Source organism: Homalodisca vitripennis, chromosome 4 (genome assembly GCF_021130785.1).
Source record: "Homalodisca vitripennis isolate AUS2020 chromosome 4, UT_GWSS_2.1, whole genome shotgun sequence".
Taxonomy (NCBI): Eukaryota; Metazoa; Arthropoda; class Insecta; order Hemiptera; family Cicadellidae; genus Homalodisca; species Homalodisca vitripennis.
In genome coordinates, this window is record NC_060210.1 from 71,354,984 (window position 1) to 71,371,125 (window position 16,142).

Here is a 16,142-nt window from a genome sequence, read left to right on the forward strand (position 1 = left end):
ATACAATATTAACTCTCATGTTGTGATCCCTTCTGATTAAACGTTCCATGCACAAACGCGCCATCCACATTCACTTAACTGGATAATCAGCATTACCCCTCTGTAAACGTTGTCCATCACTTGATAAAGAAGGGCTCTATCACACCATTAGCCTGTGGTCATTATATCTACCATGTGTATTAGCACGATAGTACAAAATAATAGCCAATCAATAATATCTAAGCATTGTATTTGTTTAAGACCAGAGAAAAATGCAAGGCGTCCCGAACTATCTTTGTAAATATACCTCAAACTTTGAATGCACAAAAATCTCACATACCAAAATCATTAAAGTTATTTTGTTGGCTTCAAAACTATTCTCCTCAACCAAAGTAGTAAGAATGAGGATCAGAAAAAAATCGAATGGCTGAACTCACCACACATAAAAATATTAATGAGAGAATTACTAGAGAAATAAACTTAGCACCATCCCATACTTAATATAGGTTTTATTTGAAAAATAGTGGTTGTGGCTCAACTTTGTGATAAATTAAAAATAAGGTTGTTTCATTTCTCAACGTTAGTTATAATTTTTACTCTTTATGAAAATTAATGTCCGCCATGTTAGAGAGGGAGGTTAGAAGCAGCGGTTTTATGCTGTACAAGGTTTGTCTTGTACAATTACATTGTAACCTAGTTTATTCTACGATAGTCCATTGCATTAAAATTGTTCACTAATTTGAATGGAAATGTCTTAATTGTACAATTTTGCGACTAGCATTTTAGACAGCATGGTTAGAATTTGTTCTCATTAAGATCTTAAATTTTATATGTATATATATGTATGTATGTTAGGAGTTGTCAATTGGATATTTTGTTGTCTCATGAGCTTTATCATCGATAAGGGGTAGTTCTTACTCCTCCACTATTTAGAAGACCAGACAAGTGTATGGACTCATTAAACATTTTTCTAGATCATTGTCATAAAAAGATCTAAGTATTTCAGCACAATCAGAAATTTCAGCGAAGTTACCCATCCCCACTAACTACAGATGAGCCGCTTTGAAAGCGACCTGCGCGAAGATTTCTTGCGCATAGGGAGAGCAAGCTTCATTTAATTCAAATTCTTACTACAGAGGCAGTGTAAATGTGTAAATTCTGACCTCCAAACATACTCAAAATTTTTCAATATGTTGAAATTGAAGTGCAGTCTCAGTTACAATGCAAACAAATTCCAAAAAATTAAAATTATTAAGTAAAGGAAAGTTATCCAAACTAAACTGTTCTAAACTTTAATACTTTTTTATTAAATTGTGTTATTCTTTACTATGTTAGTCGTTATGTGGGGTTTTAGTAAGTAGCCAAGCTCGTTAGATAAAAGTGTTGCAATAGTAACCATACACTGGCTTGTACTTATTGTAAAATGGTAAGTAAAAAGAAGTAGCTGTGAATGCCATTCCCTGATGTAGGGTCAGATATACGAGCTTCATATGTCACAAACACAAAGGCGCAAGAACAGACCCTCATTACTGCTGTCCTTTCTTGTCTATTTTAACACACTTTGTGAACCTTGTTTTTGGTCTCAGGAATTTTTTATGCATTTTAACACTCTATTTCAGTCAATTTAAAAAAGTGATAACCTACTGCAATAAACGCGTTATTATTTTGTATACAAATATTAAACTATAAAAATAACGGTTTCTTCGCATTTTGACCGCTCAAAAATAATTATAGACATATATTTAACTGAAATATTAAACTAATAAACGTTATTGCAGTTATCGAGTAAGTTTATTTTAGTTTTTAAATAATGTTTTTTTCTTTGACTGTAAGTACCAGAGTACCAATTGTTTGATTGTAACATATTTTCTAGATATCTGATAGCAGGAATACTATTACGATAATGTATTTAGTGAAAAACAGTGTTGCACTTGGTTTAAAGTGAAAATTCCATTATCCTACCAAGATACGTTCAAAATACATAAGTTACATCGTTGTCTGTTCTAATGACAAAATTACTTTTTTTGTTTGGTTGTAAGAAGAAAATGTCACTATGCATGCAAAGTTAAAAACATTTTCCCCATTTAGATGCAATTCACCTGTAATCTAGCGTTATTTTTTGTTTTGTTATAGTTTAATGTAATTTGATTAATCTGCGAATTATATGTACAATTAAATAAATGTTGATGAATAGGTTCCATTTTCTAAAACCCAACTGGTGTTCTAAAGCGAAAAATTACTGGTTTCAAAATGAGCTTGCTGGTTGTAACCTGTACAGAAAGTATTGCTTTAAGGAGATGAAGAATAACTGTATGTGTCAAGTTCTTTTCTTTATTCCTATTCTTCTTTCATCCGAAACATCCTGAGACGGACAGCTATAGTATATGTTCCTGGTTGTCTGTAATAATGAAAAACGTATTATTTTTAGATCATGTTTGTTACAGAGTTTCCTACCTGGACAACCTTGCTGAGTTCAAACATAAACTTCTGTTATTTTTACTGACTAGTCATGTTATTGTATTGGAAGATTTTTAAACTGATTTACATGGACCAGTTACATTATTTTAAGATAATTTTATAATACAGCTCTCCCAGATTTAATTCTTTTCTCGAAAGTAACAACATTTCGTAAATCTGGATTTCACTCCAACCACAGTGTTACAGTACCAATATACTTCTTAAAATATATTATACCCTACCTTGGCATTAATGAAAAGCAGGCAATATTTTAACCACTCGAATGCTTTTGACTGTATTTATTAACTCCGTTCTCTTCATAAAATCTTAGGAAAGGTGGTTTCTCTAATGGTAGTCAGAAGTGAAGCAAGTCGAATCTGTTTTAACGATTGCACCAAGGACAATGACCATAGAGATATTGAGCTATTAAGAGAGGAGTAGTATGAAAAGGAGTGTAAGATTGGCATATGTCAGGTAAAGGGTTTTAAAGGGAGCGTGCGCTGAGCTAGTGTGGCACTATTAAATCCAGTCTAGTGATACACCGCGAGATTAGATTCATTTGAAATCTCACAGGTGATGATCACATAACGCCCTATTTTAAACAATTATCTATCTTAAAATAAATTCTGTTTCACGCTTTTAAAAATGTTAAACGTCCCACATTTATTTGTTGAGAAAATTAAAATTTATTACATAGAAAGTAAACCAAGTATAAACACTTATTATTTATTTTTGTCATCGAACAACTTCTTTCAGTAAATAATTTGCAGTTTATGCGTTACGGTTGTGGAATTCTCTTCCAGAAAACATCAAACTCTATAAGAAATTAGAGTATGGTGTTTTATGCACATTAATATAAATTAGTGTAGCTCACAATATGTATTTAAATTAATTATTAGTGTTTATTAAGTTAATCTTTATTTTACTTTTATGTCGTTATTCAAAGTTTAAAATAATATAATAAGATTTAATATAAGTATGCTTGTTCATTTTCTTGTGTCGAGTGGTAGAAAGGACTGTATTCCTAACTTTTTCTCTCAATAAAGTTTCTTTTCATTTTATTTCATGAATGATCTCAGTCAAAATAACATGCAAACTCATAATTAGGAACCGACAATATTGTCGTACAAACACCCTTTTGTATCCAAAAGAGCTTTCTACTAGAAAATGAGAATATCCTTGAATCGTGATACATAATAACACAGCAATAGCCCATAGCTAATGGTTATGAAAAGGCAAAATATTGACATAACCAAGAAGGTATCCAATATCGAGAATTTCAGCTGAGGAGAACACCGTCCTTAAGAACCTGGCAGGCACTATCAATAATTAATGCATCCCGAGGATAACACAAGTATATCGTAAATACGAAAACATTCACGCTACCATCTAAGAAGGAGACATCACTTTACTACTAAGTCTATGTAGATGAATTATTTTGTTTTGTAGCGATTAAACCACAGCGAATACTAGCCGGACGTATGTTCCTAACATTTCCAACAACATAAACAGAAATTAGAGTATGCTAAACTAACACATCCGTGATTTGAATTTGGGGGTCAAACTAATTCATATAATCATATCATAATCACTAAATCATATCTTTCATAGGGTAGGTTAGCTCGACCTCGTATTTTTTAATATTACGTATACAGGATGTTTAAATACCATGAACTAAAACGTTGAGAAATTTTTAAATGAATATTAAACAAATCAGTGCTATATTAGTAATTTACCTAGTAACATGCATGAAGCAATCATCTGTTAGATGCGGTGATATCTACATGATCTCCCACAATGCGTTCCAGCTGTAATCGAAATTCCTAAAAAAGGGCAGGCAGTATATTAAAAGCAGTCAATTTACGAGTATAATGGTAAATGTGTGTGAATGTATACAGATTGTTATCATAGTTGTATACATGATTATAATTAAAGAAAAAATAAGGAATTTCTGATCAAATAACTAAATGTAAGAATCCAAATTAAGGTTCTTCTTACGGAGAGATTCCTAAAATCTGAAGCTATACGGATACAAGTAGGAAAGGAATTAAGGAATGGGAACCGGATTTTACAATACTAAATGCACAAATCTCACACGTGGGAAAGTGGACGGATTATCTGCATTCATACAGCTCTGGCGGTCATTTATTTTGCCTACTGAAGTTATATTAACTGTGGTCGGATAAACTAGTTGCAACTCTTCAAAGTAACCAAGATTTCACCTAACCTTATCATTAACTTTACATTCTGAAACTATCAATTCCAGGGCCAGGTAATTATGAACGACGAGATTATGTTATTAGCCTTGATATGCTTAACATGGAATTTCGAAGATAGTTAAGGATATAACCAGCCTCGATAATTTGTTACCGCAATAATTAACTACATCAGACACTTCCCATGTTTAAACATGCAAACTTTTAAACACGGGAGTTCCACCTGAGGATCAATGACATGCAGATAGTTGCCCCTCTTATCAAATATCATAAGCTTTTTGTCAGTATCAAACAACTGATCACGTCCCATCCAGACTCCAAACTAGCATCAGGTAACACAGCAGCTAGTGTGCCACAAATACCATTATGACGGTTCATGTTATACGATGATTTCGGTGACAAATCTGGGTAAGGTGATATATTTCTTACGCGTGGCTTATTTGTGGTCTTCACAACGCCTTAACCATACGAGTATTCTACAATTTTTTACTATACTACACCTGCCCACAATGGTGACGATAAAACACAGTCCTCGAGGTAGTACCTATCAGATAACACAAAAATTCCAGAGGGTTTAATTATAAATTCATCATTCCATCACTGTGGGCTACGGTTCAACTTGACGAAGCATTACAACAGATTTCTGTGTACTATTTCTTCTGTATTTAGATCCAACCCCGTGGTCTGCTTACTTGTGTTTGACACGTAAAATAGATTTCAGTTAAATAGCAAACTTACTTATATGAGATATAATTTAAAACATTTAATCCATTTGTCATCCATGTACGGAAAAATCTTATATAGGTATCCATAATATCCAAATGATACTTTGGGAATTGTAATTTATTAGGTAAACACTGAAAGGGTAATTCTTCACGTATTTTGACAATCATTCCTCCTAAATTTAGATGGCGAAGAATACAGAAACTAAGTGTTAAAAGTGCTTATAGAATTCGTTGAAAACAAATTTTTGAAATCGGAGTAGTAGTTGACAATTCCGTATGAGAAGTATTACAAAGAAACATGCATGTGTCCAATTGTCCATACAATTCACATACACGTGTGTACCGTAATGCAGAACAGAACACACACTATATGACGTACTAAAAAAACTCATGGTCAGCAACGTTCAAAGCACACCAAATACAAATTAATACTTTAGTAGGGTTTGGCAGAAGATTCTGTTTGTAGGTTTTGGCCGTGGGGGAGAAGAAAGCAAAAGCAGACGACAACAAACAGATGGTAAACAGAACTTTGCTAAGTCTATCGATTTTATATTGTGTTCTATCTCATCACTTACTAAGTTTTTCTTATGAACAATGCTTTCGCACAAACAGTATCTTTTAATCCCAAAAGTATTTATATCTTAAATGAACCATATACATAGTGTTAAATTACAGGATTGTTGTCAATATTTGTATATCATTAACTTTAGATTTTTTTTCTACATTGGTCGTTGAATTTATTGAGGTTATGTTTCTGTCCTAGTGTTGTTTTTAAAAGGGAGATAAAAAATATTTTAATTATATAGTTTCAATAAAATCATGCTTTTTGTCTATGTAAGCAACAGTGTATATTTATGGCTTTTGCCAAAATGAAATTAAAAGATTGTGTCATTAGTTTTGGATCATTTATTTTAGGATGTGTGATAACTGTGAACCTTTTGAGCCTAAGTATGAATGAAAAATCCAAAGGACATCACTGCTCAGAAGAATCAGATGTTTCTCTAAAAAATGCTAAAGATATTAAACTGTTTAGTGCAATTGATTACTTTTTGCTTGTAATCATTATTAGTGGGGCAGATAATGTCATTCAAAGGACTGCAATAAGAGAAACATGGGGTTTATTAAATAAAGATTATGCAGATGTACAATATTTTTTTATTATTGGCAGCCATGGCATGTCAGATGAAAAGATTTCAAAACTGAAGAAAGAACAAATAAAATACAATGATTTGTTTCTTTTGTCAGTTACAGACAATTACAAAACATTAACCATAAAATTGCTACATTCATTTGTTTGGTTTGATACAGAATTCAATTTTAAATACATACTAAAATGTGATGATGACTCATTTGTCTTAATACCAAAAGTTGTCAACGAGTTACAAAACAATCTAGCGCAATATGAGCATTTATATTGGGGATATTTTGATGGCAGAGCACACGTAAAACAAATGGGGAAATGGAAAGAGACCAATTGGTTTTTATGTGACCATTATCTTCCCTATGCATTAGGTGGAGGCTATGTGTTGTCTCGATCATTGGTTCATTATATAAGACAAAACCAACATTTATTAGGGTAAGGCTTACATTTAATATCTACTAGTTTATTGGCATGATGTACTATATTCTTTCTTCCAGAAATAATATTTTGTAGCTTATTGCCTTGATATACACTATCCTGGCATGCCTTAGTAATATTCTCTTGTCTTATGATCGACATTAACTGCATTGTTTTTTAAACAAAAATATCTTTCTTTCTCTACGGGTCCATGACACTTTTCAAGAAACATTCTTAATTTTGAGTAAAATCAGTTATTTTTGCACAAATAAAAGAAAAGATTGCATTTGTTCCTTTTGTTTTTAAGTTGTAGCTTATATTACACGGGAGTTTACACCGAGTGTTGCTTCAATGTCCTACAATTAATATAAGATATGAGTCAGAGTCAACACTTGGAAGAAAAATGGTAAACTACAAAGCTTCCTTTTGTGATGGTATTTACAATGTCCTATAGCTTCTGTAGCACACATTTGAGCCGTGAACATACTTGCATATATCTGTTACATCTAGAATAACCTCGTGAGTATAACAGAGGAAATACATAGCTATAGGATGATTTTTCTTAATTTCTTTGTAGCATCTAATCCACAAGATTTGACTACCAATAATTTTCTCCGCCAGCATAGTTGCAGTTATTTAATTGTGAATGGTTTAGCTACAAAATTATGTAGTCCTTTGAAATCCATCTTTAAACAAACTGTCATGTCTGGTATAAAACTGAAATAAAGTTCTGAACTTTCCTCCGTTTTCTAAGCCAAGATTCTCATAGTGCCTTTTTAAGGTGCACTCTTTTGAGTAATAAATAAGATTTCCCCAATTTAATTTAAATAGGTGTACCGGTACTGCTTACTTTTGCCAACCTGTTCTCTGTGAACATTTGTAAATAATGTCATACCATTGACCATCTCCCTAGACTGCTTATCCATTTTAATACTTCTTTTTTTAACAAATAAAGTGGCTCTTACTTTTTTTGTGTTTATCAAATCTCTCTTTACTTCTTTTCTAATGATGGTACGAACATTTTTTTAAATACTTCTTCTGAAGGGATGAGATTTGAGTTTAAACATTTAGCAAACATTGCAATACGCTGTATGTCTCTTACTACACTATATACTATCTAAAGATACTGGCAAAAATAGATTTTTTAAAGATTAGTTTTGTTTGCCAGTTACACAGAAAGTGTAATTAATAAGCTTTGGATGTACTGGCTCTGAATCCGTAGTCCCTTTATCATAGCAGTGTTGATCACTTACAATGAGGTTCATGTTCATCTGTAAGTTTAACATAGCTTTTACCAGGAATAGATAGTGAATTAGCACATATAGATGCAACCGTGGCATAATTATTTTGGAACTGCTTTCCTTTTTAAAGTAGTCTTATGCTTCATTGCATCGATTAACACAAAAAAAACTTAAATAAAACACAGTTTGTCTGAAAATCTATTAATACAACACAAATGTAATTTGTAATCACAAAATGAAAACAATATTACCTGTGAACAGGTCAACAAACTGATATATGAAAAAGGCGGGTGAGGGTTTACTGCAGATGTTGCACACTCATTACTGATAACACTGTGCTTGAACAGCTGAGCTTTCCACCCCTTGTACTCAAATCCCATGGCACACTCGCATTCAACTTGACTCTGTCAGGAAAGAAACTTTCATACAGTAACTAAGACTTTTTGTTACATACCCTACATTAGCTATTTGTAACAATACCTTACATATTAACAGTGTACAAGTCAAAATTATCATTCCTCATTATCACTATAAAGTGTGATAACCCTGGGTGTATGGGCAGTGGTGGCCAAACAGAGGGTACACTCTGGGCTATGGAAGACAGTTTTCTCTTAGTGCAAGATTTTTTAAAGTAGATTGGAATAATTTAATAAAGAAAGGGTGTTTCTACCAAATAAATCCAAACTTATTATTTTTGGGTGTACCTCAATGTTATCTAGCACAAACCAAATCTTTTCTTTTACAGATTTGTGGGTAAGGCTAAGCCCTCCAATGGAAAAGCCTAATTTCTGGCATCAACTGCTTGACAAATTTCAAATTTATTAAGATCTTGGTATAACATGAAAAACACTATAATTTTAATTCTAATAATATTAATAAATAAAGAAGACATTATTTATAAATCAAGCTGGTAGATGTCCAGAATACGTTAGGACCGATATTTAGGGTAGGGAAATATTTCTAAATAATAATATATAGTTCATTATAATTTCTTCAAAATTAATTATACATTTTTCCTGGATAAAAATATTTAACTGACAAAAATATAAACTTATTTTTAAAAAAATAGTGATAAATTTCACTTGATTCAGAAATTTATTAAACATATTCTGGCGGATATGCATTTTTGTTCAGAACTTTTTAACTGTAAGCCTCGAGTGCACTGTGCAATTATAAGAAAATTATCATATGGATTGAGTACTTCCACTTTTTGAGAAGTATGAATATATGTGAATTTACTACAGTAGTACACTGTACACCTTGCTTTCTGATCTCTCTTCGTTATACAGGGTCTCCGAAAAAAATGCCGCTAAAGAAAACTAAATGATTTAAACGTTGAAAAAGATAATCGTTGAAAATCTTTCGAAACAAGCCTACTAGAGCAGGAACATTCCTTAAAAATTACATTATTGATTTATTACTTTTTTAAAACTAAATTACTGCCCTTTTCTAAAGGGATTTTGAACTCATAGGGATTGATCTTGTTTGAAACTGAATAGTTACCGCACCTTACTAAGTCACAGGTTCGATTCTGAAGGTCAACTAAAGTATGATTCTCACTTGAAAGAAATTCTTTAAGTAATTCCTATTAGTTTAATCAGAAGTACTTAGAAGAATAGAGATGACTTCATTCATAAATGTCAAGTTCAGAACAGGTGCCACATAACAAGAATGAAAAAAACAGTAAATAGGAAACATTTTAAAATTCTGTAATTATTTAGTCGTAGTCACAGTCTCATTTTCCAGGAATTTGTTGATTTTGTGTGTGTGTGTGTGTGTGTGTGTATTTTCAAGAGTTATAAATAGAATATAAGAAATATTAACAAAAAAAATCAATGTGTGTGTGTGTGTGTGTGTGTGTGTGTGTGTGTGTATTGTTTTTAAGTCAGCAACACATTTTTCTCCTTTGAGCTTCTTATGCATTGGCTTTAGTTCGGCAAGAATGGCATTGAAAAATCATGTTCCAGTATATGATGGTTTCTTGGCCGATTGCACAGTTCTATGAGGTTTTATATTGGAAGTAAGTCATTCCATTTCTAGTTGTTTGTTCATGGGGGCAGTTCAGGTTAAGTTGGGGGTTAATAGCTTATATGATAACTTCCTGTATGTTAAGACCACTATGATGGTGAGTATATCTAGGTTTTGTATGTTCCCTACAATTGCCTCATGGTGCAAGAGTTGTCATCATTCTTACTGCTCTTTTCTGTAGCACCATGACTCGCTGGAAGTTGTTGTTTGAGGATTCGGCCCAAAGTATGATTCTATATCCTGCTTTCAAAAAGAGTGCTATTTTGGTGAACTTTCACGGTACTGATGGAATTGTTTCTTTTTAGGACAAACAGTAAAACTGTCATAAACTATATGAACAAATACATTTTTTATTGCATACAAATACATGGTTCACTTCAGATATTATGGTAGTCAAATTGAACAATCTGAGGTGTGGTTAGAACTTCATTTTTTTATCCATAAACTTTTAGTTCACCAGTTGGCAAGTGTGTGAGGGGAGGATTTACACTGTATCATGTTGCTACATTTCTTTGAAACACCTACCAAGTGACAAACATTACTAACAAAGATAGACATTCATAGCTTTTCACGTTGCAAGATTGATTCTTTAAGTATATTTTACTCTCTTTAGACAATATAAATTACTTTTACAGCATTACGTAACCATGTGCTTTTCAGCGTAATGTACATACATATTACACACTGTGGATAACACAAATGTTTATACTTACAGGACGTACCTGAGTGAGGACGTTTCAGTGGGAACCTGGCTGTCTCCACTAAATATCACCAGATTTCATGATGTGAGATTTGATACAGAATATCTGTCTCGTGGTTGCAATAACAGTTTTATTGTTACTCATAAGCAGTCACCAAAACAAATGAAAGCGTTTTATTCAATGTTTATTCAAACTGGAAAACTTTGTACAAAGGAAACTAAAACTCGAAAATCTTACAAGTACAACTGGAACGTATTGCCAACCAAGTGTTGTCTTCCAGAGGACCTACAAGAACCTAAGAATAAACAGAAAGAGTTAATCTAGACATACCTCAATGTATTACGTTCTGGATGTTGTGAAACTACATGTGTGATTTGATCTATTTTTTTATTAACTGAAAAAGTTTATATTAATATACTTCAGTGTTTTACTTCTAAGTGTATTAAACTGTATTGTTAAACTGTGCGACTTGGTCAATTTTATATTGTTGCAATGGTGCTGAATCTCACTTGCAAATAAAATGTACTTCTTTATTCAAAGTTTGTTTTTAACGATGGAAAAGTTGAAGGATAATTGGATTTCAGACACTTGCCATTGTCATATGTTTCAAAATGTATAAGAACTATCCTCGAAACGTTGTGTTACATAAAATGTACTTAAGATATTTATTTTTTGGACTCCAATCTACTGCTTATATAATTGTATAAGAAATAACAGATTAATATGTACAATATAATTCTTGTACTTTTTTACAATTAATATTTGGAATGTTTTTCTATGATTTTACCTTTCAACCTATTACAAATATGTGAAAAATTCAATTGATTTACTTGTGTATCCCACCTACTTTTATTTATTTAAAATACAGAAACATATTTTACTAACTCTTAAGTGTATCTATTAGCGAATGAAATTTAAGAAAAGCTGCAACATTAAAGTATTGCCTTTTTGCGAAAGTTATGATGACATTTATAATGGACATAAGTTTCTTGTTCTACGTAATGTACATCTTCTACATTGGCAATATTGATATCGGATTGATCAACTGCTCCTATGTTTTGGTTATAATTCTGCAAATAATGGGCACTTTGTTTTTCTTTTAAACTTTCCAGCTCATGTAAGTCTTGTCTTTTTGTTTTGATTCTTAATATTTATTTATTTGTCAATTCATATAAAAGCTAAACTTGTGCCATTATTTGGACTTCTTGTTTGCCTATTTTATGCTCTTTCTGAAACTGTGGTATTACCACCTTATTAATTTCACTCTCCCAATGTCATTAATTTTGTTTTTGTGTAAAACATATGTGAAAAGATCTAGCTAGCTACCACTGGAGTATCACATTTCAATAAAGGAGCATTGTCCTTTGTTGACATATGAAGTAGTTATCAAAATTGCCCCTAATATCAATATTTTCGGAGTCATGAGTAGTCTAGTGTTTATCTCTGTACACTAACAATGGCATCAAACATGCAACCTGTCTTCATAATTACATGACACTTAAAATATAGTTCCAAACCTTTATCCTTTTGGGTGTATGAACATCCAAGAAGTATTTCCATGAAAAGTATCAAACTTTGAAAATGTATAATTGTCTAAATGGTTTAAAATTACTGTGAAATATTTCGTTTAAAATGTTAACTACTACTTTCTTTTACCAAGCTTCTGTCATAAATGGGAGGAAATATTAATATACCAACAGTATAGTATCAAAAAATAACTTTTTCTTTGTAATTAGTACCTAATTTTTCAGAAAGTTTAGAAGGGAAGAAAATTCAACAACATTCTCCAACTTTTGTGACTCAAAAGTCTGAAAACTCAACTAGAGTTTGGACTTCCTTAGACTTTCCGATTCAATCAAATGTGTTGCTTCATTTCAACTTGCTTGTGTAGCGAAGAGTATGTTGAACATTGAGTGCCAACTGGCTGTACTGCTGTTGTAATATGAGGAGTAGTAACCATTGGATTGCAGAAAGCAGGAGGATGGTGTGAAAGCACAAGAAATTATAACCTCAATTACTGTCTTGTTATCAGCAATGACACACTTATAAACGTTTTATAAAGTTTATCACATTACTGCCCAACAATCCATTAACAACTTATAGTTTATAGAAATTCCTTGGCAAACATCCTTCTAAATACAATCATTCGTGAACCAAACTACTAATACTTTGGTAATTATTTACAGTATTAATTTGTAACATTCAATATTGTTATTGAGATAAGCAGGTCACTATTGGGAAGGGGTAGAAGAAATATAAAATATTTTTTAACTATTTGTATTTAAATTAAATTTTGTTTTAAAATGTCCCTAATACTAATTTATTTATGAACTAGGCTTTACTAACTTAACTTCTACAATAGGTCAGTTTCTTACTTATTAATTTCTTTATAACTTTTTTAACCAATTACATATTTAACTCGCGATCTTTCTGAATCATTTCTAAAATCTTATAAATGGTATAAGAGAAATTTCATTATTTTAAACTTCTGCAATTTCCCAAATCTCTCTTAACATATTGAGTGCCCTGTCAAACCAATCGTATGACAGACAGGGTATATTTAAAGTTACGTGTCGACTGATCAGAGCAACAACTACACAGTTGTAAGGGTATGGCAAAACATATCTTTCAGGCAACTAATATAAACTAGTGCCAAAGTCAAACTTTTTCAACTGAGTCAAAGGCCTTCTAGATATAAAAAATATCACTATACCTAGTAAATGAACTGCTTGGCAAGGAAGCTAAATAATTGTTTTTTCCGTTCCGATCGGCATGACAGTGTAATTTTCAACTATTTGATTTGGAAATAAAAAAAAATGAGCAACATACAATGATTATTCATTAAATCTTAATGAATGCATTTTTATTAAAATAAAATACTACGCTAAGCCTACAAACAAAGAAATGTAATGAGCTTGTTATAATGTCCTATAGATGTTTTGATAAATAGTTAGTTGACAATATTTATTGGTAATTACCAAATTATTATTACAGATATGAAACATTAATAAAGTAGATATACCTAATTTAGAAGTAACGAATGAGTACGATTCATTGTAAAATTATTTGTGAATATTTTCTAAGCACTTTTTTACACAGATAAGGTTAATTAGGACACTTGGCACAGAAGTTAGTAACTCACGTCATGTTCTTTGCCTTCTTAACACATCTTACATGCTTTCCTCAATCGCCTCTTGTTCTGCCCCACTTCAACAGACATCAGATTCTTTATGATAGTGATGTCCTGCCTGCTTCACTATTGTTACAGGACCCGGTTGCGACATTTCCATCATTTTCATACAGATTTCTAACTTTAAATCTGTGATAAATAGAGGTACTTGTCCTGAGCTGAAATTTTGTGTGTATGCCAGCCATAAGTTGACAATGCTGGTGCTTAACAACAATTGCTCCGCTGAGGGTCTTCTGAATTACGGGACTGTACAATAACATCTGGTCGGCAAGATCGATGTCAGATTCAAGTTTTGTGTACTTTTCTACAACTATCGGCTTAATTAAGGATGGGATTTCCCTTTCTGTCTTTCTTTCCAGTGCCGACCATATCAACTGTGTGAATAACATGGTTACGTATGCCAGCTCGATTAGCTTTTAAGGTACCAACCAGATGAGTAGATGTTTCAGTAGTTCTTGGGCCAACTCAGATGCATTGTAATAGTTGTCAACATAACCTGTTGTTCCTGAATGAAGAAGAGCATAGTAGTTCTAAAACTACAGAGGTACCCATGTAATAATCAGTAGTTAGGGTAGTATCCTTTACCAGAATATATTTTAAACTTTGTGGTTCAAATCATTTTAATCCATACCTATAGGCTTTTTTGGCAAATATTGCCTGAAAAACAAACATCCTCTAAATTGTACCATAGATTCACCTATGGTAACATCATTCTCTGCTGTTTTCAACTTATTATAAGCAAAATTCAATACCTTAATAAGGTTATCAACCTTGGGTAGTCTACATGCATTTTAAACATTCTCATTGTCATTAAAATGCCAGAAATGCAACAGCAGTTGGAATCTGTTACACATGTAAATAACACAGTTCTAAATACGTAAATTATGATCGGCCCAGCAAAGGATTTTACACTCACGTTTTTACTTTGTAAAATGACATGTCGGCCCAATCGACTGTCAATTTTGTATATAAACTGTTGGAACAGTTATAACTATCCTTTTTATTTAAAAACCATAGTATCAATATCATGAGCAATGAAGTTTGGCACCACAGAGTCAGGGTCCAAATTGCCTGGGCACCTAACATGTTTGGTATTAACAATCAGATCAAATTAGTAAGCCTCAACTTAAAAACAACAAAGTAGATGAAAATTGTTGCTTTTAACACCACCATTACGCATTTAAAACCTCTTCTAATAAACAGATTTACCTTAAAAGTATCAGTTCAAAATGAAATTCAGAAATTAAAGTTGCATAGACCTTGCATAATTTGGATATTTAACTTCAAATTTTGGAAGTTTTAGTTCCATTGGTGCTTCTGCTGAAGGGGGAAGTCCGCAGAATTCAGTATGTACTGGTAATTTACAACAACCTAACTACGCTATCAAATAAGCATAAATGGAACAAATTCAGTCAAGATCTGGAGAGTTTCAGATGCCTCAAGAGTACAAATATTCTGTGGGGAAAATATTAATCCAATATAAGAAACAGAAATGAAACAATCAATTAATATTTGGGGGGGGGTCACTTCCCATATATGGGAAAAGGAATAATAAAAGTGCCTCACTTATTTGAAGATGCACAGAAAATTTTGGCCAAATACAAGTGGAAAATAATTTAATAAAAACAGAATGAAATGGAGAGTCAAATCTCAGAGGCATTCATGGTTACTGGAGCAAATCTGGAGACCTTTCTAGCTTGGAAATTATATTCGATAAGAATAATAATATATATTTTTATTATAACTAATTATATGAATCATCTAGTGATATTGCTTCATTACTGCTGAAGTATGTAATGAAAGTGATTACGTTTGTAAAATATTATACAAATAACATTATTTATTTATTTCAGCAGTGTTTGCGTAAGGCTCATTAATTTTTACACATATTATGCAGATACAAAAATTAAGTAGCTATGGCATTATTAGAAACTCAATTATGGCTAGGCAACATTTATTAATGTAAAAACAAGTCATTATTAGTCGAAATTAGTTTTGTAAACAGAAAAATCAAAACTATTAAGAAAATAATTGGGTATAGATTCAC

At 32.0% G+C, this 16,142-nt stretch overlaps 1 protein-coding gene across 1 annotated transcript; it reads left to right on the forward strand.

Moving 5' to 3' along the window:
- Window positions 1–5,902: 5,902 nt before the first annotated feature.
- On the forward strand, window positions 5,903–11,726 carry LOC124359504 (beta-1,3-galactosyltransferase 6-like). Its single transcript, XM_046812296.1, has 2 exons — window positions 5,903–6,953; window positions 10,920–11,726. The coding sequence occupies exons 1-2, from the start codon at window positions 6,232–6,234 to the stop codon at window positions 11,227–11,229; spliced, it is 1,032 nt and encodes a 343-aa protein (XP_046668252.1). The 5' UTR covers window positions 5,903–6,231; the 3' UTR covers window positions 11,230–11,726.
- The last annotated feature ends 4,416 nt before the right edge of the window (window positions 11,727–16,142 follow it).